The sequence below is a fragment of the Symphalangus syndactylus genome, chromosome 5 (genome assembly GCF_028878055.3).
Source record: "Symphalangus syndactylus isolate Jambi chromosome 5, NHGRI_mSymSyn1-v2.1_pri, whole genome shotgun sequence".
NCBI lineage: Eukaryota > Metazoa > Chordata > Mammalia > Primates > Hylobatidae > Symphalangus > Symphalangus syndactylus.
In genome coordinates this window covers 153,085,183-153,111,736 of record NC_072427.2, presented here as the reverse complement: position 1 = coordinate 153,111,736, position 26,554 = coordinate 153,085,183, and the positions used below count along the sequence as shown (strand labels likewise).

General features: G+C 56.9%; 2 protein-coding genes across 17 annotated transcripts in view; one reads left to right on the top strand and one right to left on the bottom strand.

Moving 5' to 3' along the window:
* The window catches only part of CACNA2D4 (calcium voltage-gated channel auxiliary subunit alpha2delta 4), a 134,815-nt gene that overhangs the window by 26,824 nt on the left and 81,437 nt on the right, over positions 1-26,554 (bottom strand). For all 14 annotated transcript variants that reach the window (XR_010120908.1, XR_010120910.1, XR_010120909.1 and 11 more), the window contains 2 exons: positions 25,114-25,241; positions 21,682-21,762 (listed from right to left, as the gene is read on the bottom strand). Coding sequence is in view for 10 of the 14 variants with exons in the window: in XM_063639856.1 (XP_063495926.1) it covers positions 21,682-21,762; positions 25,114-25,241 (209 nt within the window). In the remaining 4 variants the exon portion in view is untranslated. The remainder of the gene's footprint in view (positions 1-21,681; positions 21,763-25,113; positions 25,242-26,554) is intronic.
* LRTM2 (leucine rich repeats and transmembrane domains 2) lies at positions 1,395-17,812 on the top strand. 3 transcript variants are annotated; one of them, XM_055281137.2, is made up of 5 exons: positions 1,395-1,977; positions 8,527-8,711; positions 9,194-9,332; positions 12,051-12,641; positions 15,304-17,812. In XM_055281137.2, the coding sequence occupies exons 3-5, from the start codon at positions 9,266-9,268 to the stop codon at positions 15,756-15,758; spliced, it is 1,113 nt and encodes a 370-aa protein (XP_055137112.2). In that variant the 5' UTR covers positions 1,395-1,977; positions 8,527-8,711; positions 9,194-9,265; the 3' UTR covers positions 15,759-17,812. The 3 variants fall into 3 exon arrangements, with proteins under 3 accessions (XP_055137112.2, XP_055137113.2, XP_055137111.2); XM_055281138.2 differs by having other exon boundaries at positions 8,527-8,747; XM_055281136.2 differs by having other exon boundaries at positions 8,524-8,711.

The following is a 26,554-nucleotide window of genomic DNA, read 5'->3' as shown; positions in this document are numbered from 1 at the left end:
AGCCAGCAAGGCCCAGGGCTGCTGAGTGAACTCACTCGCTAGCTAGTCACTGAGCAACAGAGTCTGGAGTCTGGGTCCCCTGATGCCTAGTCTTGAGCTCTTTCATGTCCTCCATTCCTCACTCAGTTGACACGAAGGCACTGGGGCCTGAAGGACACGGAACAGGTGAGGCCGGTCCCTCTGCTTGAACTGCTCTGTGTAGGAAAAGAGATGAAGCAGACCACAGAAAGCCCCTGCACAGCATGAGGTGGCCCAAAGAGAATGCCAGAGATCGGAGGAGGGGCAGGGCCGGTCCTGCCGTGTCCTGGGGAAATATCACCTCGCAGGGGGCGTTTAAGGAAGGGGAAGCCACCTATGGGCATTTCAGGCCCAGCGAAGGACATGCTTTCATGGAGATGGAGAAGCAGGAAGTGTGTTTATGGGGAGGTGGGAGCCTCTTTTGCTTGAAAGTGGGATGTGTGGGAGGCACCAGCATGAGAGGTCAGAGGCAGGGGATTCCCCAGAGGTGAAAGACACCGCAGCTCCAGCCTTGTGCTGCCCGGGGACCCGGCAGAACGGACAGAAGGGAGCGTGCAGGAGCATCCTTTCAGGGGCATCCTGAGTCCAGCGGGTTCTTCTACCCCCACCCCATTCCTGGCTGTGAATCCCCCAGCAAAGCAGGCAAAATGGAAGAGGGACATAGGACACGGTGATATATCGCTAGCACGGTGCTTCATCTGTCTACAGGCAGTGGACGCAAAGGAAGGGGGATTTAAGGTTCGTGCTCCAGGCTAGTGGGGCCCTGGCTCCCCTCTAGCTTGGTCCCTGACTCACTTGGCCTTCAGATCAACCACTTCCCATCTCGTAGGATATCAATTTTTCTGACTTGCTTTGTCCTGATTGGTTAAGAAAGAGGCCTCCAAGTTCTTGAATGACAGTCTCTTCCCTTCGCATGCCTGACCCATCACAGATAAGAGCAAGGGGCCCTGAGAAGCCAAGCTCGTCCCTGGCACTGAGAACGGTTTGCAGGCTGCTGCTGCAGGCTGCCCTGTGCCCAAGCTCCCAGCCTGCCAACTCTGGCACTCTGCTTCCCTAAGTAGTCCTGGCCTGGGGTGGTCAGACCCTGAGGCTCAGTGACCTCTGCATGACCGTGTGATCCCTGGCTTTGTGGGGGTTCAGGGCCCTTTCCTGTAGGGCCATCTGGCACATGGACATCCCTGTGCACCCTTCTTTTGTATGACTGAGAGAAGGGCTCGGTTTTTCCTTCTCTCACGCAGGATGGGAGACTCTGCCCTGCATGTCTCTAAAACAGGAGAAAGACCAGCTTCCCAGGGGGGCCTCCATCGGAACAAAAGTCAGCCGCTTGCTCTGTGTCTGTGCCTGTCCCTCTTTCCCCAGATGGAGGGGAAGAGAGGAGAGAGGCACAGAAGACAGGTGCAGCCAAGGGGTGAGGGAGAGCCTGGAGGCGCAGGATGGAAGATGGAGGTGGTAGCGAAACTGCTTTCCTCCTCCCTGGGGTCGGCAGCGATTCATCCACAGGCGCCTTTTTCCACTGAAATGTGAGCGTGGCCAGCGTAGCGCTGCCCTCGCGGCCGTGGCGCCTCTGGTGTGCGCCTGTGTGTGCTGCTGCCGCTGTCATCGCAGATGCACCCCAGCTGTCACTCCTCGCTGGGCTCTGGCTGCTCGCGCACACGCGCGCGCTCTCCTCCCTCGCCCCTTTCTTCCCTTTCTCCTCTCTCTCTCCCTCCATCCCTCTCTTTCCTTCTCAGTTTGTGACTGACCCAGCAGCCCCGTCCCCTGTCTGCCTCAAGCAGTCCACCTCCTGGTGCTGTGTGCTGTGTGCCAGCCGCTGCTCCTGCTGAGTGGAGACTCTGGCACCAGTGCCCACTGCGCTCTGCCTGCCGGTGGTGTCTGGATTTCTCTAGGAATCCCAGGAGGGTCTTACTGGAGGGTCGAGAGCCACCTGATTGAAGGCGTTTGCGGTCAGAGTAAAGACGGGTGAGTGCCGAGTGGCTGGTAGAAAGGAATGGAGGGTTGGTGGGGACAGGGGGTGGTCGGGGCATGGGAAGTGGGGACCGGCCATCTCTGCCCTGCAGGAATAGCTGCAGTTGCTTCCTACCTGCGGGCAATTGCTGGGGCCGAAGAAGCTGCTTGGGCTTAGGCACCTGAGCATCCCAAAGGTGCACGACACTGGGCACTCTGAGCCCACAGTGCTGGGGACAAGAGCTGTGGATTCTGCTGGGAAGTGGGGAGGAGGGCAGCGCTGGCACCAGATGACAGTCCCGGGTGGCATAGAAACCGGTCCCTGCAGCATGGGAGAAGCAGCCAACAGCCTTGTGCTGTCATTCTGCCCGGCTCTGCACAGACAGCCCCAAGAAACTCGGGGGTCATGGGAAGCGGTTGGGATGGCAGCCAGGTGCTGGGACAGGGCCAGGTCAAAGGAAGGCTTGGGGTGGAGGGTGGCAGGGTGGAGGGCCTGGATGTCAGAGGCATAGGCACAGACCCAGGGCCTGGGCCTCCCTATAGCTTGCCTGCAGGTGGCTGTCCTTGGACAAGGGTGTGGAGGAACCCTCCCCCAGACGAGCATGGGTCCACTCAGCTGTGCATGAAGCCTGCCTGGTGAGGGTGAGGCTGGGAGTGGGCAAGAGAGAGGAGTATCGCAGCCCTTCCCTGCTAGCCCAAGGGCAAGACAGGAGAGCCAGGCCTGCGAGAACCTGCCGGGGTGTCCCGCAGCTGTGCACCCAGCCGTCCATCTGCAAATGGGTCAGGGAGCTTTAGTGATGGCTGGGCAGTGAGCTTGGGTGGGGGGTACACAGCGGGGCCAGGCTTGCCTGGCTTCTTCACCCAGGCAGGGGGCATGGACACCCTGAGTAGAGCGGGACAGTTGCTGTCAATCCCCCAGGCCCATCTGGACAGTGCTGGAGAGAGGAGTAGCCTGGCCAGGAGTTGGAAGTTCATATTCCTGCACCTCCCCGCAGGTCTGGGGCTGGGTTCCAGTTGGCAGCCCTGTCTCTGCCCCACCCCCAAGCTGTCCACATTTCTGGGGGGTGTTGGCACCCGGCTGTCAGGGCTACTTGGGCAGGGCCTCTTTGTGACTCAGATGACACCCCTGCAGCTTAGATAACTGCCTCAGGTGGGGGCGGGGAGGGAGCCGAGCACGTGGAGCTGAGGCGGGGGAAGTCCAGCTGGTAGGGAAACCCGACAGCAGCTTCCGAGCTGCCAAGAAGAGCCCAGCTCTTCCCACCCCCACCTCCCCACCGGCAGAAAGAAAGTCTCAGCACTGCCAAAAGAGGGAGACCAGGAAAGCCAGGCCCGTGGGGAGGGGGAAGGAGAGAGGCTCCTTAAGCAGCCGATCTGGTGTCTCTGGGGTTTGACAGAAGCTTGTCTGGGCCCAGGAGGAGCAAACCCTGCTCTCGTTTCCCAGGCACTAGAGCCCAGGGGCCGCCTCTGGGCTGCTTGGGCCTCAGCGGGCAGTGTAGCAAGGGGGAAGGGATGGCATGTATGTGATGGTTGGGGGTGTCTGGGAGCTCTGGGGGTGGGCAGAGGAGAAAGGAGCCAGCATAGAGGCTGTCTGCCCCTCTGCTCTTCCTCCTTTTTCCCCCAGCCAAGCCTCCCCTGTGCCCTGCCTGGGAACACCACCCTGAACCCGGCCCCAGGGCCCAGTGGACACCTTAGCCTCCTTCATGTCAGGGAGCAGCTCCCATGAGGGGCCACTCAGGAGCTTCTCTGTTCTGCTTCCCAGAGGGTCTGTTTGAGATTGGGAATATTTGACAAGGAAACGGGGGTGCAGGAGGCTGGGGGTGAGGATGGGGCATGTGTTTTAAAATGAACCAGGAGGGCATATGGCTGTTCCAAATACAAATATAGAGATTTTAAAAACCTGGTTCCTTGTTGCCTGGGCAGTGTGTGTGATGGGGGTGATGGGCAGGTGTCCTAGAGGGCCTGGGTGCCCAGACGGGCAGCGGCGGGGGAGCCCAGCCTAGATGGCCGTGGCAGCCTCCCCTGCGTTCTGGCCACATGGAATGTCAGGCTGTCTTTGGCCCGGGGCTCTGGCTGCCCACTCTCTGGCCTTCCTCTCAGCCTTCCTGGGGTTGGCGGAAGGGCACGGCCCCTGCAGGCCCAGGGCGTGGACCCAGTCCTGGCTCTGCCTCTCTCTGGCCCTCTGCAGAGTGAAGGGGGCAGCAGAGTGGCTGCCAATGCCCCTTTTACCCCCGAGTTCTGTGACTCTTCCATGCTGAGGGGTGTAGACCCTTGACCAAGGGGAGATGCTGGGGGAGTGGGCGCACCCTAGGGCTGGCCTGATGGCCCAGGAGTCAGGAATTCAGAGGTGGAGGCCCGATGGGCATTATCTGGCTGTGTGTCTTGGATGCTTGATGTGGAGGGATAGACATGCGCAGAAGCCTGAGAGGAAGGGTGCGGACACCAGGTCTGTGGTGAGTGTGCTGGAGGTTTCTAGCTAGAGTCTGAGACTAGATTAATTAACCTCCATCTGAGGAGAAATGGAAGGGGCAGGTGCACAGAGCCGTCCAGGCTCCTGCTGTCCCAACCTAGCTCTCTGCAGTGAGTGAGTGCGTGCAGGCTGTTCCATGCTCTGAGGGGGCCGGGTGTGGTGCTAGCAGGGAGGCAGCTCCCACCCCCAGTCTCCTGGGGTGGCTACAGCCCACTCAGCTCCGCACGTGGAACCCCCTGCTCCTACTGGGGCCTCCTGCTCCCCCACGGCCTCCCCAGCCTTGGCTCCCCCAGAACAGAGCTCCAGCCTACTCCCCTCACCTCAGCACACAACCCCCAGCCAGAAAGGTTCCTGGAAAGCCCCCCCACCCTTCATAAGATCTAGGCCTCCCAGGACTTCAAGATGGGAGGCTGAGAAGAGGAGAACCTGGCTTGCTGCATCTCAGTCCAGCAAGTCACAAAGCCTGTTCCTTCATCAGGGCAATGGGAACAAAAACAGCTGCCTTCTCAGCTCCAGCGAGAGTGGATCAGGCAGTGCCGTGGACACTGCTGAGGACGTTCAGAGGAAAGGCGGCGTCTTCCTTTCCTACCTCTGGCTTTCCTGTACAAGTAACCCCCACGTGTAAGCAGACAGACAACTGAGTTAGGAGCCAGAGAGCTCGGACTCAGAGCCGTATGGTTCCATTTGCCTAACTTTAGGTGAGTTATTTAATTTCTGGTGCCTCAGTTTCCCCCATCTGCAAAATGATAGTAACAAGAACACTAACCTCAGAAAGTTGTTACAAGGATTAAGAAAACTACACAGGTTTGTGACTGTGGTAATTTCTTCTCTCCCCAGGTCCCAGTTAGCTTCTCAGTGGGTCCTGGAGGCTCAGGGACAGGCCAGCACGGTCTCCTCGGTGGCCGTTTGCCCTGCTGAGAGGTGCCCGGCCTAGTCGTATCAAACTCAAATATGCATGAAAATCACCTAGGGATCTTGTTAAAATGCAGATTCTGACTCAGTCATTCTGGGTGGGCCCTGAGACTGCCTTCCTACAAGGCTCCCAAGCTAGACCAATGCTGCTGGTCCGTGGGCCACACTTTGAGTTGCAACGGGCTACACCCAAAGCCCCATGTTTCTGGCCCTCCAGAGTTCCTCATTTGACTGCTTTGAGCTCTCCAGCCCCATTCTCCAATCCTGGCTCTCTCTGGAAGGGAGGCGAGGGACTCCGTGGAGGCCTAGCCCCTTATCTTTGGCCTCCCTGTCTCTAGGACTGGGTTAGGAGCAGGCCCAGCATCCAGAGTGGATGAGGCCGTGGGACTTGGAGATAGGAGATCTCGCTGTCCCCCAGGCTGCACCCTGGGTAGGGACTTCCCTCTCAGACTGTGAATTCATTTCAGCAGCTGTCAGTGCCTGCTGCGGCAGCTGCTCTCCAAGCCTCCCAATGTAGGTCACCCCCTTTCCTTAAGGAGGCTCCACTCTTCTGGGGGTGGGAAGGGTCCTTTGGATGGAGGTGTGTTGGTAGGCAGAGGCTAAGGAACTAGGGAGTGCTGGCTGCAGCCCCACCTCTCCCTAGGAGTCCTTCTGTGGTGCCACACACCCATGACTGGTGTCCCCTGCGAGCTGCGCTGTTCTTCCTGCTCTCGGGAAGGCCCTGGTGTCCAAGCCCAAGGGACCCAGGGAGGCAGGATTAGCTGCTAAGAGAGCCCAGGGCATATCCACATGGACCTGGGGGCCTTGTTTTTATCACATTTCTCTAAACAACACCAGGATCAACAGTGTCCTGCCACCTTGCAAGACAGCACCTGTGGGTCTGCATTGTGGGGACTGGCCTGACTTGTGCAGGTGACATCCCATTCGAGGCTGGAGATGGGACCTCCAACCTGCACAAGAGGCCACCTTCACCAGCCTGTTTGCTGGTTAACCCCTGGGCTCACAGTGTGGGAGGCACCGAGGGACGGGAAAGGGTGCAGTGGGATGCAAAAGAGGAACCTATCCAGGGGAGGCAGAAGCCTCAGGTGGAGACTGGCCCGAGCTTGGGTGGGAGGGCTTCTCCACTACCCATCTGCCTGCAGCAAGCTGGAAGGAGTGGGAGCAGACACCTGGATGGGGAATCCAGCCTCAACATGGGCCCCGAGCAGAGGAGGTGTCTTATGGGTTAGGGACTGCCCTGCAGGGGTTCTCCCTAGACCTTAGTTCCAGGCTGGAGGTGGCTTACACATCGTCTGCTGGGGGCATTTGGGAACTTAGAGGCTTCTCACTCAGCTGCCTGAGTGTTGGCATTTGAGAAGTGCTGGAGTGCTGCCAGCAAGGTGCGTGTGTGCATGTGTGCAAGCATGCAGGCACATGTATGTTAGCACATGCCTAGCTGCACAGCTCTCTGTGGGTGTGTGTTTGCATCACGTGCTGTGTACAGAGCTCCAAGCACAGGTCTGGGAAGCTGTGTGTGTGCCCTGCTCTGTGCACATATAAGTATCTCCCTGAAAGGGCCGCTGCTGGGTGACAGTCGCCAGGGAGTGATGAGCAGCCTGGCTCTGAAACCTGCAATCCAGTCCTGGATTTACCATGTGACCTTGGGCAAGTGATCAACATCTCTGTGTCTTGGGTGGCCGTGGACTGTGAGCTCTTGATATGGATATTCTTCACTGAGTAAGAGAGATTATGCTGAAGGTCAGGGCTCGAGGGACAGACAGCGTGGACGCTGCTGTTTGAAGGCAGGCCTGTGAGGGCTGTAGGTGTGGGGCAGAAATACATAGACTCCACAGGCCCGGGCTGCTCAGGAATGAGAAGTAACCTCACAGGTGAGGTTGGTGGGATCGGGAAAGAAAGCCGTCACATAGACTTGCTGCTGACACCCCTCTCCCTTGGAGGGAGGAACTGCTGCTCCCTCACGCCTGTCCTGGGCTCAAGTCCAAGCTAGGAGCAGGAGCCTCTGCCTGAATTTCCATGGTGATGTGCACTGGGTGTGTCAACTCTATTCCCTTCACTAGATTGATTCTCATACAAATTCCACCAAGCAGGTATTGCGGTCACCATTTCTAGACATAAAGAAGCTGAGGCCCTGAGGGTTTAAGCAGTTTGTTTAAAGAACTGGCCGGAGATTTGGACCCAGAGCCCCCACCCCTGCCAACTGGCACCAGAAGCCCACTGCAGCCTGGCCTTGAGACAGTGGTTAGAGAACCATGACAGCGCCACACTCAGGGGCTCCTCCACCCCTCATGCCAGGGACGTGGGTCCACCTGAGGGCTGCATGGGCACCTGGGCTGCCTGCGATCCCACATCTGTGCCCAGTCTTGTGACCCCTCTGCCAACGCCTGCAGGGCCCTCGGCGGACTGGCACCCTCGCTGTGTGGGGGAAGGGGAGGAAAGACAGCCGAGAGGGCAGCGCTCCGCTCCTCAGCAGGCTGCCCTTGCCAGGGGCAGAGCCGACTGTCCTGTTCTAACTGAGCACTGCTGTGGCCGCCTGAGGAGCACCCAAGGAGGGAGGGGCCGAGGGGAGCAGAGGGGAGAAGATGGGGGCAACAGGGTTTGCAGCAGAACCCTAATGCCCGAGGGGAAACCTGCACAGACAGGCCAAGATTCTGGGCTCAGCACTGAAGCTTCTCAGCAGCTCCCTCCACCTCTGGGCCTGCCTTTTTCACTCTGATATTGTCTCCTGGGCTCCCAGAATTACATAGGCCCATGGGGGCAGGGAGAGGGAGGCTGCAACCAGGAATCACCCAGCGACAAATCTGGCAACCAAGGAAGGTCAGAGGCTGGGAGCCGCCTGGAGCGGTGGGCTGATGCAGGGAGCCCGTGGAGGGCAAAGGAGAGGGGTGCAGGCATCCTCCCTCCCTCCCCATCCCCGCCCCCGCCCCCGCCAGCTGCAGCAGGTAAACACATGCCAGTCCCCTGTCCCCCTCTCTGATGGGCTGGCAGCCTGGGCCTCCCATCTGGAAGGAAGTGGAGACCCCAGCACACAGCCTGTGTCCCAGTTGGGAGACACTGGGGGGCAGACCCTAGAAAGGGTAAGAGCCCCCTTGTCCGCTGCGAAGGAAGCCTGCTCCTGCACCCTGGCTGCCTCAGCGCCCCTGCTCTGCGATCTCACCTCTCCTTGTGTCCCTGTCTCTTCCTAGCAGCTGCCACAGCATGAACCCCTGAGCTGATGAGTCTTATTATAGCCCGGCTGGCGGAAGACAGAGTGCTCCTATTCACCTCTGCGTGGGCGTCGGCGGTGCAGGGGGGAGCGGCAGGCCATCCAGCGGCTCACACCCTACGCGGCTGCAGCTGCCAAGGGCCTGGCCCCTGCCTCCCTCGGGCCATGGTGAGCTGTGGTGAGGCTGGAGAAACTGGGACCCAGGTGAGGGGAGCCTCCGGGGACAAGTGACAGTTGTGGCCTGTGACCTCACTCTGCTCACTTTGGAGAGACGACCTCAGTTTTTCCACCCATAACTCAAGGAATGCCCCAATGGGAGACCAGGTTGCCATGAAAACATTTGAGTGATCAACATACTCGAGAGGCAACAAGAAGGCAGATGAGGCTGGGTGGGCACGCAGGTGCACCCCCAGCTTTGCAGCACTGTGCCTGACCCTCGGGCTCCTGGAAAGCCGAAGCCTGCCCTGCCCCCACCCCAGGGGGTTGAAGGCTTCCTGGCTCCTCTTCTTCCCCCCACCCAGGGAATCATAACTGAGAGGAACAGGAGAGGGCATGAGGAGTGTAAAGAGACACCCGGGCCCTCTCCCTAACCCGTGGGCTGGAACGGGGCTCCCACGCCTGCCTGTGCTCAGTGCTCCTCCCTCCCTCAGGACTGACAGGCGGCGCACCAGGGGCTCCTCTCTCCCCAGAACGACAGGGCCCGGAGAGCCGTGGGCCTCACCATGCTGGCACCAGGCAGCAGCCCTGAGCAGAGGGGCAGGCTTGCCCTGCAGTGGAGGCAGGTCTCCTGTGAGTACATCCCTGGCCCCGGAGGAGGGTGTGGATGGGGTGGGGGTGCCGAGGTGACTGTAGGTAGCGCCATATGAGGCCTTAGCGACACTTAGGCTGCAGGGAGGCCTAGGCCAGATCTTCCTGGAATACCTGAGGCTATGTTCTGGGAAGCCAGGGTCATGCCCATGGGGACAGCATCCCTGACAGTCAGTCACTGCTAAGTGCTGAGTGGTTAGACCTGGAGTTGGAGGCCACGACAGTTGTTCTACCTCCCCCAGGTAAGTCTCTGTGACCTTGCTGGGGCCCCCGATAAGAGAAGAGCTCTGCTGGAACGCAGGCCTGCTGAGTCTTAAACAGCCTCGCTGGTGTCACCTGAGCTTGTCAGCCTGTTTCACAGACTGCGGCGCCCTTTTGCTCCCATGGGGAACTGTCCCCTCGGCTGGCCTCGGCCAGGAGCTGGGTCAGCTTGGAGGTGTCTCTTATGCTCCTTATGCCTCTGCTTTCCCAACTTTCAGTAGAGGACCTAGTGGGCTCGTGGGATGAGGTGCTGGAAGAGACTTTGGGGAGTGGGTCGAACCCCTCCTGCATATAGGCAGACTGAGCCGTCCATTTACCAAAAAGGGGAGGAAGCGTGAATGAAGGCAATGCTTGTCAGCTGTCAGGGTGAAAGGAGTGCTGAGAATTCTCTTTATATGTGGCAAAGGGACAAGGTCAGCAAGGGCTGGTCTGCCCAAGGCTACACGGTGGCAGGGAGGTCCCGCCTGACTTCCTGCTGGGGCCAGCCCTGTGATCCAACGCCCAGCACGGGCAGCCTGAATTATTCACCACGTGAGAGAGGCTGGCCCCCGAGTGACTCAGATCTCCTTTCAACCTCATTCTAGCATCACTCAACACCTCGCAATACGGGATTATGTTTTCTTGTCACTGGAGCTTTTATGCCACCCTGGTCTCCAGGGAGGTCGGTGTGGGGGCAGGGAGTTGCCCTTCCGCAGCGGCTCTCTTGGCCTGCTGTCAGGCCCTTCTCTGGGAGGGGCGAGCGGCTTCTGGTGATGCAGATCCTTCTGAGAGGGAGCTGAATGGGTTGGATTTTATTTCCTGGGGAAAGTCAAGTCTGAAGAATGCTGATTTTCAAATGGCTTGGGGTGGTGGTATGGGGCTGGCTGATCTGGTAGCAGACAGGCTCAGAGGGGTGAGAGGGTGAGTGGAGACATGAGGTAACCCAAGATGGCCAGAAAAAGGGTCTCCAGTGGCTTCCATGGCTGTGGCTGTGCTCACTTCTCACCAAGAACAGCGAGGCTCGCTGTTAGGCTGCAGGGAGGCCTAGGCCAGATCTAGCCACGTGTCAGCTGTCAGCTGTCATCGATCCTCCAGGCAGGGAAGGGGAGAGTCTCATCCTATTCCTTCAAGCTCCACCCTTTGGGACACCAGACACCCAGAACCCTACTGGACAAGACTCAAGGCTGTTCAGGCCCAGCTCACAGCCCATCGGCTGGTCCCAGGACAGCCAGGTCCCAGGTCCCAGGTCCCAGGTTAGGGTGGGCCGATGGGCTGTGAGCTGGATCTGAACTTCTCCATCAGTTCTCTGGCTGGGATCTTTTCTCTAGGCTGGGTGGAACTGACCTTGGCTGGGCTGACCTGGTGGGGCTGAACTATTTTGAATTCTTCCCAGTTCTCTTTCACGATGAGCAGGCTTCTCTGCTACTCAGGAGGACACTTAGGGGTTTTTGAGGCCACTATTGGAAAGGGCTGCTGCACAATGGAAGGCACTGCTCTGATGTGATTGTTCCCTGAGGGTCACTTCTCCCAGGCCTACAGACGGGACCCCACGCTCGCTATGAGGAAGGGTCTTGGGCAAAAGACGGGACCAGGAAAGGAATTCTGTTAATTGGGCCTTTGTGCAGGAATGCTGCCCTATAGCCCCTAGGAACAGAAGCCCAGGCTGAGAGCCTGGATGGCTTTAGGGTGGGGGTTAATGTGGAATGTGTCCTGGGCCCCATGATTTGTCAGTGTTGAAGTGGGTTTGTGCATCTTAGCCTGTCTCTCCCACAGTGGAACCCTAGGTGCACAGCCTGGGCTCTAAATCCTCATGCCAAGTTGCTGGCATCATCACGGGTGTGGGGTTCACGGAAACAGAACAGCACTTGGGAAGCTGTGAAGGACAGGGCTAGGAGAGCTGTTTTGTGCTCTCGCCTTTCCATACACAGCTCCAGAGTTGGGGTGAGCCACAGAGGGGAGGGAGCCAGCAGCCTGGCCATTTTCCTTGGGAAAGAGAAACTTTGTCCCGGCAGTGACACTGGGAGAGGGCATGGGAGCAGGCTTCTCTGACAACCTTATCTCCTTTATGTGTCAACATCCATGGTGTCAGTGGGACCCAAACTCCCCAGGAGATGACTGTGGGAGGCCCTGTGAGCTTCCTATCACTGTGCACCAGCATGGCTTGTCCTCTGGGCTCTGGCTGAGTCTGCAGGGTCATTCTCCACTCAAGTGCTTTCTCTGCCAGATGTGTGGCAAGGCAGGGCGCCCTGCAGACACTGTGTGATGTCCATTAATATGGAAATGGCTTTGGATTTGTTAATTATCCTTTTATGTGGTTAATAAATGTTTATGCATTGATTGTGGCTTGTGCCAAAGGAGATAAAGCCAAGAGCCTGTTCTGAGCTAGAAAGGAGAGAAGAGAAGCAGGAGGTGGTGACCTGTCCTATTGCTTTCTTTCCCCCGTCTGTGCCTCCCACCAAGGGATCACCTGCTGGATCGCCCTGTATGCTGTGGAGGCCCTCCCCACCTGCCCTTTCTCCTGCAAGTGTGACAGCCGCAGCCTGGAGGTGGACTGCAGTGGCCTAGGCCTCACCACGGTGCCCCCAGATGTGCCCGCGGCCACCCGAACCCTCTTGCTCTTGAACAATAAGCTGAGTGCCCTGCCAAGCTGGGCTTTTGCCAACCTGTCCAGCCTGCAGCGGTTGGACCTGTCCAACAACTTCCTGGACCAGCTGCCCCACTCCATTTTCGGGGACCTGACGAATCTGACTGAGCTGCAGCTGCGCAATAACAGCATCAGGACCCTGGACAGGGACCTACTGCGGCACTCGCCGCTGCTCCGCCACCTGGACCTGTCCATCAACGGCCTGGCCCAGTTGCCCCCTGGCCTTTTCGACGGGCTCCTGGCTCTGCGCTCCCTCTCGCTTCGCTCCAACCGTCTGCAGAGTCTGGACCGGCTGACATTTGAACCCCTGGCGAACCTGCAGCTGCTGCAGGTGGGGGATAACCCCTGGGAGTGTGACTGTAACCTGCGTGAGTTCAAACACTGGATGGAGTGGTTCTCCTACCGAGGTGAGCACAGCCGGCCCTGCTGGGGCTCGAGGGATTGGGACAATCACCTCTGGCCCCACACTTTCCTCCTGGTGGCTGGGTGCTGACTCAGAGAGCAGGCCAGGGGAAAGAAGGGGGCGACCCTGCCTCTGTGCCAGCTCGGCTAGAAAAGTCACAAGCCTCCCCTCAGATGAGCCATCACCCTTCCTGCCAATGGGAGAGAGGCTGGTGCTGCTCCCTCCACCCCCACCCTCCCCTCCCTGCTCTGCATCCCCTCCCCCAGCCAGTTCCCCGCTTTCTCCTAGGAGGACTCACTGAACTGGATCTCCCTTTCTTAGGTTACATAAGGGAAGTAAAGACACCTGGGCTTTGTACCCCACCAGGTTTGCCTGTGGGCTTCCCCAGTGTGGTAGAAGGAGGGAGAAAAACAGCTCTTCTTCTGAAGAATACAGCCGTCTCTTAAACATCTCCCCTTACATGAGAGGGGAATAGAATGAATCCTCAGTGAAACCAAATCTTCCTTTTGGTGACAGTGCCAACTTTCATTCCCAAGTTTTGTTATCCAAACTTTAAGAAGAAGTCAAAAGGGTTAGGTTTTACTTTCTTCCCTTCCCCTTGTCTTTAATATGGGAAAGGGCTGTAATGACCTATGACATGATCACATGACATGGGAGAGGAGGGTGCGCAAGACGGTGGTGAGGACGGCCAGGTCTGTGTCTGAATTTGGGCTCTGCCACCTGCTAGCTGTGTGATCTTGAGAAGCTGGTTACCCTCTCGCTGTGGCAGGGCCTTGTCTGTAAAGTGGGAAGGAAACAGTATCTATTTCTTAGGGTCATTGTGAGAATTAAATGCGGCAGTGCATGGAACATGGCTTGAGAGGTGCCCAGCACAAAGAAGATGCTCAATGAATGTTTGCTGAGCCAACGAATCAATATTTAAGTCATGAAAATAATGCCAATGCTTTTCGTTAAAGTCTTACTACTTTCATTTCATCTCCAGCCACAATTTCAATTATTTCCATGAAATTCTCCTCTGTTAGTTAATTAAAAATGTTTTACGAACTATAAAGTGCCACAAAAAGTTAGTCACTATGATAATTTCTCCCATTTTCATGAGTGGGGAAATAATGATTACTACTTACATAGTTTCCAGTTTACCAATGTCTTTTCATGTACATGATTTTAAACCTTACAGCAGCTAATTGAGATAGCCCTTCTTATTTTACAGCTAAGAAAACTAAAACTCATAAGTAATTAAATAAATTAAATAATTTTCACAAGATGACACAGCCAGGATTCAACCTTGGGTCTTCTGAGCAGGGAAATGAGGCTGAATCTCCCTGTCAGCACCCAGCTTTGCGTCCCCAGGCAGCACTGATACATGTTCCTGGGATGGAGGTTTGCTGCAGGCCACCCAGGCATTGGCCGCACAGGGGAACTAGGCCAGGTGTCTTCAGACCTTCCTCTCCTATGGTCGTCGGGAACTGAATTCCCAGCACAAAAAGGCATGCCATGAGAATGTGCATTTTTCAGACTTTTTCCAGAGCAGAGTTGCTTTCAACCTTGCATTTCTTAAAAACAAAATCCTGGAATATTTCCATCGGCATCCCAGGGAAAGATTGATGCCTGTTGTATGAGGAGACTTGTGGCAGATGGGCTACAGAGGGAGCTGCCAGTGAAGGAGTGGCTGCAGCCTGCATCTTTTCAGCAGGAGGTCTAGTGCCTGCATCTAGATTTCACTGGAAGCTGAAAGAGGGCCAGAATCCAACTTTCACTTCCTAGGGGACGTCTAGACAGATTATTGTCCTCAGCCACCCTCTCTCTCACCCTACCCCTGTCCTGCATCTGTGTCTCCCTATGTCCGAGCCAGGCTCCACCATCATCATGAAGACATCCTGGCCAGCCCGTGCGCCCATGTGCCCACACCTCCTCATCAACACCAGCCTCCTCTCCTTGGCCTCATGTGCCTCCAGGATTCCCCCTCCAGATGCCTTTGTACTCACAGGGCTGTGGTTAGGGCACTGATGGGGCCATTGGATTGCTCCTAAGGAGGGAAAGGAGAACATTCCTGCCCAACTCTTTTCCTCCCTACACCAAGAAGGGAGCTGCCCATTCTTAGGCAACCAAAAGGTCTTGCACGGAGGGGCAGTGGCACAGGCAGTGGTGGGTTTTGACTGCTGTCCTTTGAGTGAGAGGTAAGAACCCTGGAAGGATAAGATGCTGTGTTGAGAACGGTATCCTGGGCTCACAGACAGGTGACGAGCAGGCAGATTCGGGGGCAGAGAGTGTGGCAGGGAAGCTCAGCTCTCTAATGACAGCCCTTTCCTGGGAACCTCCCCACGTCAGCACTGCCCTACTCTGTGGGTCAGTTTGGCCCGGGAGAGGACAGGCCGGATGGAAGTGGCTGCATGCTTCTCTACAAAATGGGAATAAAGACAATATCCATTTCACATGGCTTCTGCGAGGATGAAATGGCACGATATACGTAACTCACTGTGGACTTGGCTCAATCAATGCTGTTTTCCCTCCTCCGCTTCCTCTTCTATAGATGGTGATTCCAGGATTGACTACATTGCTGATAAAAACTACCTTCTGGGGCTTCCGTTTTGGGGAGGTGGGGACGGGGAGAGGGAGTGCGAGTTCTGGATGCCTGGTCAGCCCCTCTTTTTTTCTTCTGCATGCAGGGGGGCGCTTGGACCAGCTTGCCTGCACCCTGCCCAAGGAGCTGAGGGGGAAGGACATGCGGATGGTCCCCATGGAGATGTTCAACTACTGCTCCCAGCTGGAGGACGAGAATAGCTCAGCTGGGCTGGATATTCCTGGGCCACCCTGCACCAAGGCCAGTCCAGAGCCTGCTAAGCCCAAGCCCGGGGCTGAGCCAGAGCCGGAGCCCAGCACAGCCTGCCCACAGAAGCAGAGGCACCGGCCGGCGAGCGTGAGGCGAGCCATGGGCACGGTGATCATCGCGGGGGTCGTGTGCGGCATCGTCTGCATCATGATGGTGGTGGCCGCTGCCTATGGCTGCATCTACGCCTCCCTCATGGCCAAGTACCACCGGGAGCTCAAAAAGCGCCAGCCCCTGATGGGGGACCCCGAGGGCGAGCACGAGGACCAGAAGCAGATCTCTTCTGTGGCCTGAGCGCCCGCCCCCACCCGGCCAGGTAGGAAGGGCGGGGAGAGCACAAGGCATTGCTCAGCCACAGCCCCCACCTTGACCCGGCGCTGGCCATTGCCTCCCCCAGTCCACTCTCCTCCCTGCCCTCCAGCAGACAAGCCACAGCGGGTTCTCTCCCTGCACTTTCGAGGCTCCCTGAAAGCCACTGTGCTGGGGGCTCCTGCTGATGCGCCTCTGTGGGCCAGTAAATCTTTGGAACATCTGGGGAATCTCCCTAAGCTCTGGCCACAGCAAAGCAAGGAGGTGTGTGCAAGAGGAGGCTTCCGGACTGGGCATTCCCCTGTCGCCCTTCCTGCCCTGGGGTGGCCATAGCTGGTGACTCTTCCTACCTTGCTGGTCCCACCTCACCTGCACTGAGGGGTTGGGGAGGGAGGGATCTGAGGGATGAAGGTAGATTTCTGAGACTCTCTCCTAAGCCAGAAAGACGTTCTTAACACCCCTGCAGTGTGAAAGCTGGTCCAGCTCTACAACTGTTGGTACCAATGTACAAACACACCAGCCCTGCCATCGGGACCCAGCACTCAGAAACACCATACACCCCTGGCCGATGCCATCGTGCCCCTGGATCTGCTATAGGCCACACTGACCACATGCTCCTGCATTCGCTAATTCACTCACACACCCATTGCATCACCAGTGCAGTCACATAGATTGAAAGAACACACACACACACACACGTACACGCACGCACACACACACGCACACGGTCACATGGAGACCCAGGCTATGGGCACTTGGACAGCAGAGACATGCTGTTCCCCTGGGGGTCTCCCTGAGATCACAGAGCCTCTCGCTTGCTCACTGCAATCTTCTCAAGTCAACAGCAGGAAGGAACTCAACCAGTAACACCAGGATCCTTTGAGATCCTCTAAAGTGGGCCAAAGTGGTGCCACTGGAGGAGACCTCCTGTCACCATGGTAACCCTCTCACACCTCTCCTGCTGGGCTTTCCCGGGACACCACCCAGGGGCCTGGAGCCGCTCCATGTGTGCATGGCGGCCTCTTGAGAACCCAGCCACACACCACTGGTGTTGCCTCGGTCCTGCCCACGCACCTCACAGCACCAGGCCCTGTGGGGCCCCCACCGATTCCTCCACAGCCTGCAGCCTGGCACCATGACTCTGTGCCTCTCACCCTCCATCTTCAGTACTCCTGGCCTGTGATTTCAGGGCTGGGACTTGGTGGTGCTTTGCCATTGGTGGCACCCTCTGGGGAAAGCAGATGGCAGGCAGAGAACACGGTGGCTCCCCTGAGGCTCAGTGCCTGCCAGCTTATCGCAGACAGAGCCCAGCAGCGGGAGGGGGTGGCCACATGCTGCCCAGAGGCTCCCAGGATGGAGCCTCTGTTCCCGGGCTTTGTCTGCTCAGTGTGGCTCCCTAGAGCACTTCCTTGCACCCAGGCGGGGGCCAAACCAGGGAGTGGGTGGGGAGCCTGTCTGGGACGGAGCCACCTGCTGCAAGGCAGTGCAGGTTTTCCAGGTTACCTGTCCCCCTCCCTAGCTCCGCCCCTCCTCAGAGTGTGAAGATGGTGGGTATCTAGGTGTCGTGCCCACAGGCTCAGGAGGTATCAGGCTCGATCCTGGCTCTTGGATGGAATTTCGATGGGGGCTCAGGAAGAAGCCAGCGAGAACCCTGAAGCCAAGGGTCTGAGCAGAGGGAGGTGGCAGCCCTCGCTCCTGTGCCCCGCTCCAACCCTCCCTGCTCATGCAGTAGTGGGTGGGTGAGGTGGGCTGGGGGCCTGGAGGAGTGCCTGTGAGGAGGTTGGTCCTGGCAGGTGGACAGAGGACGCCTGGCATGGGCTGCTTACTGGGACCCCCGGCCGCCCTGCCGCGGCCACAGTCTTCCTTCTTTTGGCGTGCGGGCTGGTGCCAGATCTGGGGATTTTCTAAAGGGACTGGAGGGAGGGGAGGGCATTGTCAATGGTGGTATCTTTAGCCTGAGACAGAAGATTTTTAAAGGCAAAATTATATTTCTGGTTTGTTGTTTCAGAAGACCAATAAAGACTGTATTTTCCTACGTACTTCCTGGTTTCATTGGGTGGGAAGGGGACCTGGGTGCCAGGAGAGTTGCTTCCTGCCCCCATCCTCCCCAGGAGGCTGGACAAAGCGCCGGTGGCCATGACCCTGATGCGTAGAGCTCTGATGACAGACAGTGCCTCCCATCCAGGGCCAGGGCTGGGGCACTGCTGGGAGAGGGCGGAGGCCGAGTCCTGGATTGCAGCGAGGCCCTGTGGCTGGGGGCAGTGAGCTCGTGGCCTGGCAGAGCCAGGATGGTGCATTTACCCTGGCTGGACAGGCAGGTTCCTGAGCCTCAGGGCAGCTTCGCTAGGCGGCACCGAGGTTTGGTGCGAAGGTGAGCTGGGGAGCCCACCGTGACCCGTGCCCTGTGGGTGCTGCCCATCCACCCAGGCTTGACAGGAATTGGCCCTGGCAGCCAGGACAGATGGGCTCATGTGGCGAGAAGGCACTGTTTGCCCAGAGGATGCCGCTGCACAGTGGGAGGGGAGGGCAGTTGGAGGGGCCTCGGCTGACTGGGTTCTTTCAGCCTCACTGGCGGGGCTGCTGGCTGGCAGGAGGAGCCCGTTCAGGGCTTACTCAGGTGCCGGCAAACCACACTCTGGGCCTGCAGAGTGAACCCGGACTGGAGGGCTGGGGAGTGAGGCACCGAGTAGAGGGGATGAGGAAGAGTATCAGACTCTGGGACCATGAGCACGCTGCAAGCCCCATTGAAGAGCGGGCTCAACGCTCGGCCCGAGAACCCCCTCCTCGGCTACATGGTTCATTAGTCTTCAGAGGCCAAGGCGGAATTTTCTCCTCCCTAGGATCTTCCTTTGGATAACAACCCAGCGAGCCAGGAGCAAACCCTAGAGGGAGGTGAACCATCAGGGTCCCCCGGGAGTTCAGCTCCATTCCACGGCAGAGCTGGGGTGTCCGCCTTCCCCAGGTGGTGATAAGTGTAGGGTTGCTGCTCTCCTATAGCCCTAATAATTATAGCAGGACCCAAGACAAGTCTTCCCGAGCCCCACTGGAGAAGCAAGAACGGGGCCCCTCCCAGGCCTGGCACAGGTCTCTGTCATGCTTATGTGTGTAATTCAAATGTCATGGTTCCCAGACAGAAGCCCTCAAAGGTCTGAAGGCTGGGCGTGTACTGAGGCTGACCTCTCAGGAGGGGAGAACTCTTGCAGCCCTGGCCAGCAGGAAGGGCCTCTGTGCAGGGGCTTGTGTACATTGCAAGTCGTGCTGGAAGAACGCCCGTCTGCTGGACAAACACTTGCCCGTTACAGCCCCATCCTGGAGCTTGACCTCATTCCTCGCCTAGGGCCTGGGGGACATGGAGAATTGAAAACAGATCCTGATCCAAAAGTTAGATCTCTGGAGATTTTGCAGTAGCTGTCTATAAACCACCTGCTTAGGGATGAACACGATCGCTACTGGTCTGCTACCCTCTGTGTGAGCCGGTGGTGTTATACACGGCAGTGACGCGCAGCCCGCCGCTGCCCCCGTGGCTGGGCTGAGTGCCCGTCTCCTACCTTCCCCTTGAGCTCTGTGCACAATCATCACCATACAGCCCCCACCACAGACACCACACTCAGCAGGCCTGGCGCTCACACGCTCACAGTGCCAGCCGTTTCCAGGGACAGCAAATGAACCACCTACCCCTCCTTCAGCTACAGGCTCCAGCTGGCCCCAGGATCAGGGAGGCTGAGCCACAGGCCAGGGAGAGGAAGTGACAGAAGGAGACCAAAAGAAAAATCATAATTGAAGTATCAGGTCTCCAGCACCCCACTCTTTTCCTCTGGCATTCATGCACCCCAGAGTGTAAGAGCGAATGTCTGCAGTGAGTTCAACTGGAGGCACTGGGACACCGTTTCTATGGCAACCCCTCTGGGCTCTAATTCAGCTCCGAGTTAAAAATGCTATCAAATAATTGGAGAGTGCAGGAAAGCACAGCCAGCAGCCTGACCCCCTGTCCCACCTTTCCTAGACCTGCAGGTGTACAGGAGCTGAGAAGGCCTCTATCACGTGGGAGCCCCCATCACGTGGGAACAGCACAGGCGCGGGCTTGGCTGGGAGCACAGAACAGCATGTAGGGAGACGATTTCGGCGTCAAAGTTTGGCCTGGAAATTGGGTCTGGGTTTAGTGTGCCCTGGGCCCAGGGAAGCACAGCAGCTGGGAGGGCAAAAATCCCTTCCAAGTGCTGCAGGTGGCTGCATCGCAGATGACCAGTGACACGGGGTTTCTACCCGCGGCAATGTCAGACGGAGCCGTTCTCCCCCCATCGCTTATCCCAGAGTGGCACACAGCCCAGGACCCCCACTCAGGACGGCCCTGGTGCCCTCTCTGAGGCGGAAAGACAGAGCCCAGCCGGCTCCCTTGCATCCCCTTTGCCCTGATCCTGTCTGCTCCGTCCCCATCCTGCTGCGAGAGTCCTCACCCGGCCAGGGCCTTGGTTACAAGGCAGGTGCCTGAGAGCTGCATTCATGGAGCCAGGATGGCCAAGCTCGAGTGCCTGTTGGATCGTGCAACTTTTCAAAACACAGCTGGGTCCCAGATACTGAAGCTAAAACAAGCGTAAGGAGGGCTTCACTGCGGGGACCTGATCGTTCTCAGGCAGCTAGGCAGAGACACCAAGGACTCTGCAGGCACTAAGAAACTGAAAGTCAGGAGAAGCTTGTGAGGGTCACAGGTGCTCTCATCACGTAAGCCATGGCAAACTGCAGCACAGGGCAGCGAACCTGGGTTCCAACGAGAGGCGGTCTGCGTTCAAATCCCAGCCTCACTCATTATTAGCTGTGGGGCTTTGGGCAAGTAATTTTTCTGGGTCTAAGTCTCCTCAGCTGTAAAATAGAGCCAAAACCATCACCTTCACTGGGTCACCCCAAGGACTGCGTGGCAGGCAGTCCACAGTGCCTGGCACATGCTGAACATACACACTGAGCTCATGCCTCAGGGGTTCAAGTCACAGTCCCACTTCCCTCTTAAGCAGGACACGAGACCCCAAGGCAATAGGAGACGGAGCACGTAAGGGGATGACACAGGAATCAGCATCCACTGTTTGCTCTATAAAGAGGCAGGACATCTTGGTGGAGTAACACTTTGGGGAAAAGACAGGTCTGGACTGAATTACGGCATCTGATCCCCGCTAGTTGGGTTGCTTTGAGCCAAACGTTCTGAGCCTATGGTCCTCATTTATAAAATAGGCACCGACAGTAATACCTACACTCTAAAATATTTGTAAAGGTTAAATCAGTTAATACTGCAAAAGAGCTTTCTCAAGCTTTAATGTTTCGGCAAATCAGTAGGAATCTCAGTAAAGTGCACTACGGTTGAACAGGTATGGGCTGGAACCTGAGACTATGTGTTTCTAACAGAGGCCCAGGCAATTTCAGTGCTGCTGGTCATCTTTTCAATAGCAAAGCTTTCAAGAAGTTACCACGCTGTAGATACTCAGTAAATATTGGCTTTATGATGATGGCGATGATTGATAAAAGGCCTAGAATAAAAGAACTCTGCCCGCCAGCCTTCCGTTCAGCTATAGAATGCCTCAGTAATGCTCTATTAACCCACAGGAAGTGTTTCTCAAGAGAAGCTTGCATACAGTAAATATATTATGTGGAAGAGGGGGGCGGCTGGGGGCTGGGCTGCAGTCTCTCTTCTGTGTGGCCTCTCTGGGCTTCATTTTGCTCACTTCATGAATACTTTTACATCTAAAGTTTTATGGTTTTACAAATGAAATGGCTTAGGAAGAGTGCACTTCCGCCCATCCCACATTTCACCGGCAGGACTGTGGCCCTGGCCACATGTGTGGGGCCTTCTGCTGTGATCTATGCCTTGTTCTTGACACTGTCCCCAGCTTCCCAGCCTCAGCACCACAAGGGCGGTTCCTACCTGCAGCGATGGCTGTCTTCTTGTCCACGGTCACCGCCACAGCTGTGCTTGCTGTCACCACCATGGGCTCACCCGCACTTTCTGGGGGAACAAAGACAACCCAGTCACTGGGAAGAGCTGTGGTTGGGGCAGGTGGAGCGCTACCACTTTCTTGGAATAGGAGACGGGAATAAAAGCAGGCGAAGACATCCTTGGAAGAATTGAAACGAGGGTGGGGACAGGGGTCGTGTTTGGAGAAGTTGCTGCTGTGATGGCGACCCCAACATGGGTCTTGGACAGACACACACATGGCCTCTGGCCACCAGAACAGTGCAGGGCTGCAGTGTCCCCACGACACCGGGGTTTCTGCCTGTTTGTCTGCTTTTTTTTTTTTTTTTTTTTTGAGACAGAGTCTCACTCTGTCACCCAGCCTGGAGTGCAATGGCGCGATCTCAGCTCACTGCAAGCTCCGCCTCCCGGGTTCATGCCATTCTCCTGTCTCAGCCTCCCAAGTAGCTGGGACTACAGGCACCCACCACCATGCCCGGCTAATATTTTTTTGTATTTTTAGTAGAGACGGGGTTTCACCATGCTAGCCAGGATGGTCTCGATCTCCTGACCTTGTGATCCGCCCGCCTCGGCCTCCCAAAGTGCTGGGATTACAGGCGTGAGCCACTGCGCCCGGCCACAGACTAAACTTCTGAGAAAGGGGCAAACACGTTCTGAGGTGCTATCATATTTTGTTAGAATGTCTTGATGTCAAACATTGCATGATGCAAACAGGTCACGGGACTCTTGTGTGGTGATTATTACAACAGTGTCAATTATCCTGGGACTTAACCACCAGCTTCTCACATCTGCCACGTCGCCAAGATTACCCATCACACCTGCTGTCGTCAAATGTCTCAAGAACCCTAAAACTGCAGTCTGATTCCAGGAACTTCCAATATGTAAGGTTGTCCTTGATTCTAGAATCTGCCCCATGATGACGAAGGGACAATTCCCCACCTTGTGTCCACAGACATCTCGAAGGTAGTGACGTGGCAGCCCCAACAATATTCCCTGGGTCCCACAGCCCATTTTCTGGGACAGACCTTCCGTCGCATTTGTACCCCAGCCAGCAGAGGCTTGTAGGAAACGCGGATGTGAGGATGTGGAGACCCTAATGATGCAGTCTCTGGGGACATCAGGGATTTCAGTGCCTGGCTCACCGTGGCTACCTGGCCCAGCACCTGATGGGAATGATCAGGGCACGGGGTGCAGGAGGGGGCAGGGCCCAGGGAGAGGTGGGCTGTGGGCATATTGCTGAGGCTCTGCTGTGTGTGGACAGGTTTCTAGGCACTGACTGCACAATGCAGCTCCACGTGGGCAGGACTTAGCCCACCAGGCCACGGCAAAGGGCAACTATGTCAGCCTAGAGAGACAGGGGAGCTTCCCCTCACCCTGGAGGCAGCTCATCCTCTTTTCCCCATTGAAACGCAGTTGTTTTCCTTCTTTTGGGGTGGAAAGGAGTGTGCAGAGGTGGCCACGTGTCTAAGTGTGTGCGTGCGCTGAGCAAGTGAGCGGGCTGTGGAGAGGAAGTGGGCCCCGCCCCCCTCCTCACCAGGCCCCCTTTTTGGGCTCTAGCTTCCCTCTTTTCTCCTCGTGGCTCAGCTTCTCACCCACCCACCCTCCCACCTCATCGTCACATAAAGCTCCCCCAGCAGCGCAGGCTCAGTCCTGCTGAATGCGGGCAGGAGGGGACCTGTCATCAGGGCCCGGGGCCTCACTATAGAACCTCTCCAAGGGCTTGTGGGTGCCCTCCCTTGGGGGCCCACTGTGCTGCTATCGAGGGTGTGGCCACGGAGGAGGAGCTGCCTCTTTCAGCCTTGGGGTGGACGGTGTGGGAAGGGGTCTCCCCTTTGCGTCCAGAGCCTTCCTGCTGGGCTTGCACTGGCAATAAAAACTCCCCCTCCCTCTTTCCTTACATTCAGTGTGGTAACGGGGCCTGGGCTTGGATTAGGGCAGAGCTCGGCATTGTGGCTCCCTTGCTGTGTGACCCTGGGCAAGTCACAGAACCTCTCTGAGCCTCATGTTCTCCTTGTGGAAGTTGAGGGATAATGACAGCACTTACCTCATGGGGTTGTATAGATTAAATAAAAAACATGTGGAAAATCGTTTTGTGAAGATAGCAGTTATCGGCACGTGTGTGGAGGGAACGGCACAAGTGGGAGGAGGGGCATAGCGCCAGGTGAGGGAGGCGGAATTCTGGAGGGGCAGGGGTGGAGCTCCTCCCTGCTGTTTGCCTTCCCTGTCCTGGTCCCAGGAGGAGCCCCGGGATCCTGGGCCTCCCCAGCCATCAGCTGCAGGACATTTCTCCATCATGACACTTGAGGATGGTTTTGGCAAAGTGGTGGTGGAAGGCCTTTGGCAGAAGGTCACTCTAAAGAGGAAGTTCTGGGTGACCCCAGCCCTGGCTTTCCTTTCAGAAGTCTCCACCCTCCTGCAAACCCTCCTGGGGTTCACCCCACCTGCCTGTGCACACTCTCCAGGCCCCTGGATCCATGTGCTGTAATGGGATCAGCTGCCCCAGCAGTCACCTGGTGGAGGGGTGGTGGAGGGGTGGCTGTGCCATGCACTCTGGGATCCCTGGACAAGCCCCTGCAGCTCCCTGGGCCACAGTCTCTTCGAATGTAAATCAAGAGCACCAGGCTATGCAGACACTGACGCCTCTGCAGGCCTAAACAGTTGGCGATTTTTCTGGTGCTCTGTTAGAGTCACTTAATTTTTCTTATTTTGGTTATTTTCCAGAATGGGGGCTGGGGCTGGCTGGCAGTCGGGTGCCCATCAACTCTGAGAGTCTTCCTGGTCCCTGGCCGTGCAGGGATTTTGCGGCTGCCTCATACACCACCCTCCCCACCACCTGCCCGGCACAGCCTCTCTCTTGAGCTGAGAGGGGCTTGTGGAGCAGGCTGGGAGCTCCCTGAGGCTGGTCCTGGGTGGTCCTGAGTAACTGGGGACTGGTTGCTTTCTTTCTGTTTCAGAAGAGCAGGGCAGCCCCACTGACTTAGTGAGTACTGCAGCCCCTAATGAAACCACCCATCTGGGTGGTTTATGAAGCTTTCACAGACACGCAGGATAAATAGGAGAATCTTAGAGATGGACTCTTCTGATCTCATATTTGGAATCGGGGCTAGAATCCCATGCTGGGTTTTTAAACTCCAACTTTGATGGCTGGCTAGGGAATCAAATGATCAGGCCCACCTTCAGTGTGGGACCTGTGGTGTGGGAAGGTGCCAATGAGCTTTCTTAAGTCACTAATGCATGGCAGGAGGGAAGGCAGGAGGGGAACCCTGGTGGTCTGGACATTCTATTCCATATCTCGTTCCCATTTCCCACTAAGAGCACAGCAGCAGGAGACATGAGACTGGCCTGAGACTGGCCCAGCCCCAGGAGCACAGGGCTGTGGGTTACCTGGTCCTTCTGCCCAGCGGAGGTTGAAGACGAAGCTGCCAGCAGGATGCTCTGAGGCCTGGCGGTACCACAGCGGGAAGCGGTCCAGGGTGAACACGCTGGCCTCGTCTTCCGGCGTCAGGAACTTTCTGTAAGGAGGAAGATGTGGTACCTCTCCCCAAATCTGTGAACACAGTCATCCCTCTTTCCTTTTCTCATACAAGGTCAACTTGGCTGGGCTAAGAGAGTGATTTTAGCCCCTAAATTAGTACTGCCCCAGACAATGTTTCCCAGCACTTCTCGCCTTTTCTAGAAACACAATGATGTTGCATCTGACTAGCAGCTAGAAGAGGTATAGGGTCTGTATAATGAGGGAATACTTTCCATTTTTATGTAAACTCTTTTGCCTGCAGGGTTTCTTTCTTTTGGATAGAGCCTAATTTCTTCTTGTCTGGCTCATTGGCACGTCTGAGGGAGGAAGCTGTAGTCAGCTCTATCACTGCACTAATAGGAGGGCATCAATCCCCCCAAATGGTTCCTTCAAGAGAATTGCCTCTAGGTTTTTGCATGCATTATGAGTTTCCTTTTTCGAGCAGCTTTACCTTGCTAATTATGGTTTTGCATTCCCTGAACACACAGCAACCCACAGAAGGGAGTGTTCGGCCAGAAGCAGAGTGGGAGGCAGGGAGAAGCAGGGTGGGGGTGGGGAGCAGACACATTGCTGTGGATAATCTGCAAGGTGGATAACTGAGATTTGGTTTTGAGAGTGACTGGGCTCACATGTACCAGAAGCAACCTGCCTTGTGACACAGTTCCTGGGCTGCCATTCACCTCAAGTCTGGGTGAAGGGAGGCCCCGGGAGTGCTTGCAGGAGGCAGAGGAACTGGGAAGGTCTGTCTGCCTCAAATCTCCGCTTCCAGTCTTAGAAGCCTCTGAGAGGGGGAGAGGGAAGGGTCAGGGAGGCAGTGGTGCTCTTTCTTCTCCACCTCCGCAGGGATGGGTGGGGGGGAGGAGGGGAGGGAGGAGGGAGGGAAAGGGAAGAGCAACTTAATTTGTTTTCCTAGAAAGCCTCAGCTTTGCTTAGCAAGTGTGGATTTGTCACAGAGTCCTGGAAGAAGCTCAAAGATGGCGCTCCGTGGCTGGGCGTGCTTAGCAAGAGGAGCAGCTGGCGGGTGGGAGGCGAGGAGAGTGGGGTCAGGTCGGCTCAGGGGCCCTGTGCTGCTCTCCAGGTGCCTGCAGGTCCGCACCTGTTGGAGTCTCCTGGGTTGCGAAGCGGCAGGTGGCACTGCTCGGCCCCCAACCCCTCCTCTGGGCTCCCATCCTCCTTTGGGCACCCGGGTGGGCCAGCCCCTGATTCCCCCAGAACCCGGCTTTGGCTTAGAGCAGGGTTTCTCAGCCTTGGCACCAGTGACATTTTGTGCCAGGCAATTGCTGTGGGGGCTGCCCTGCGCATCGTAGGATG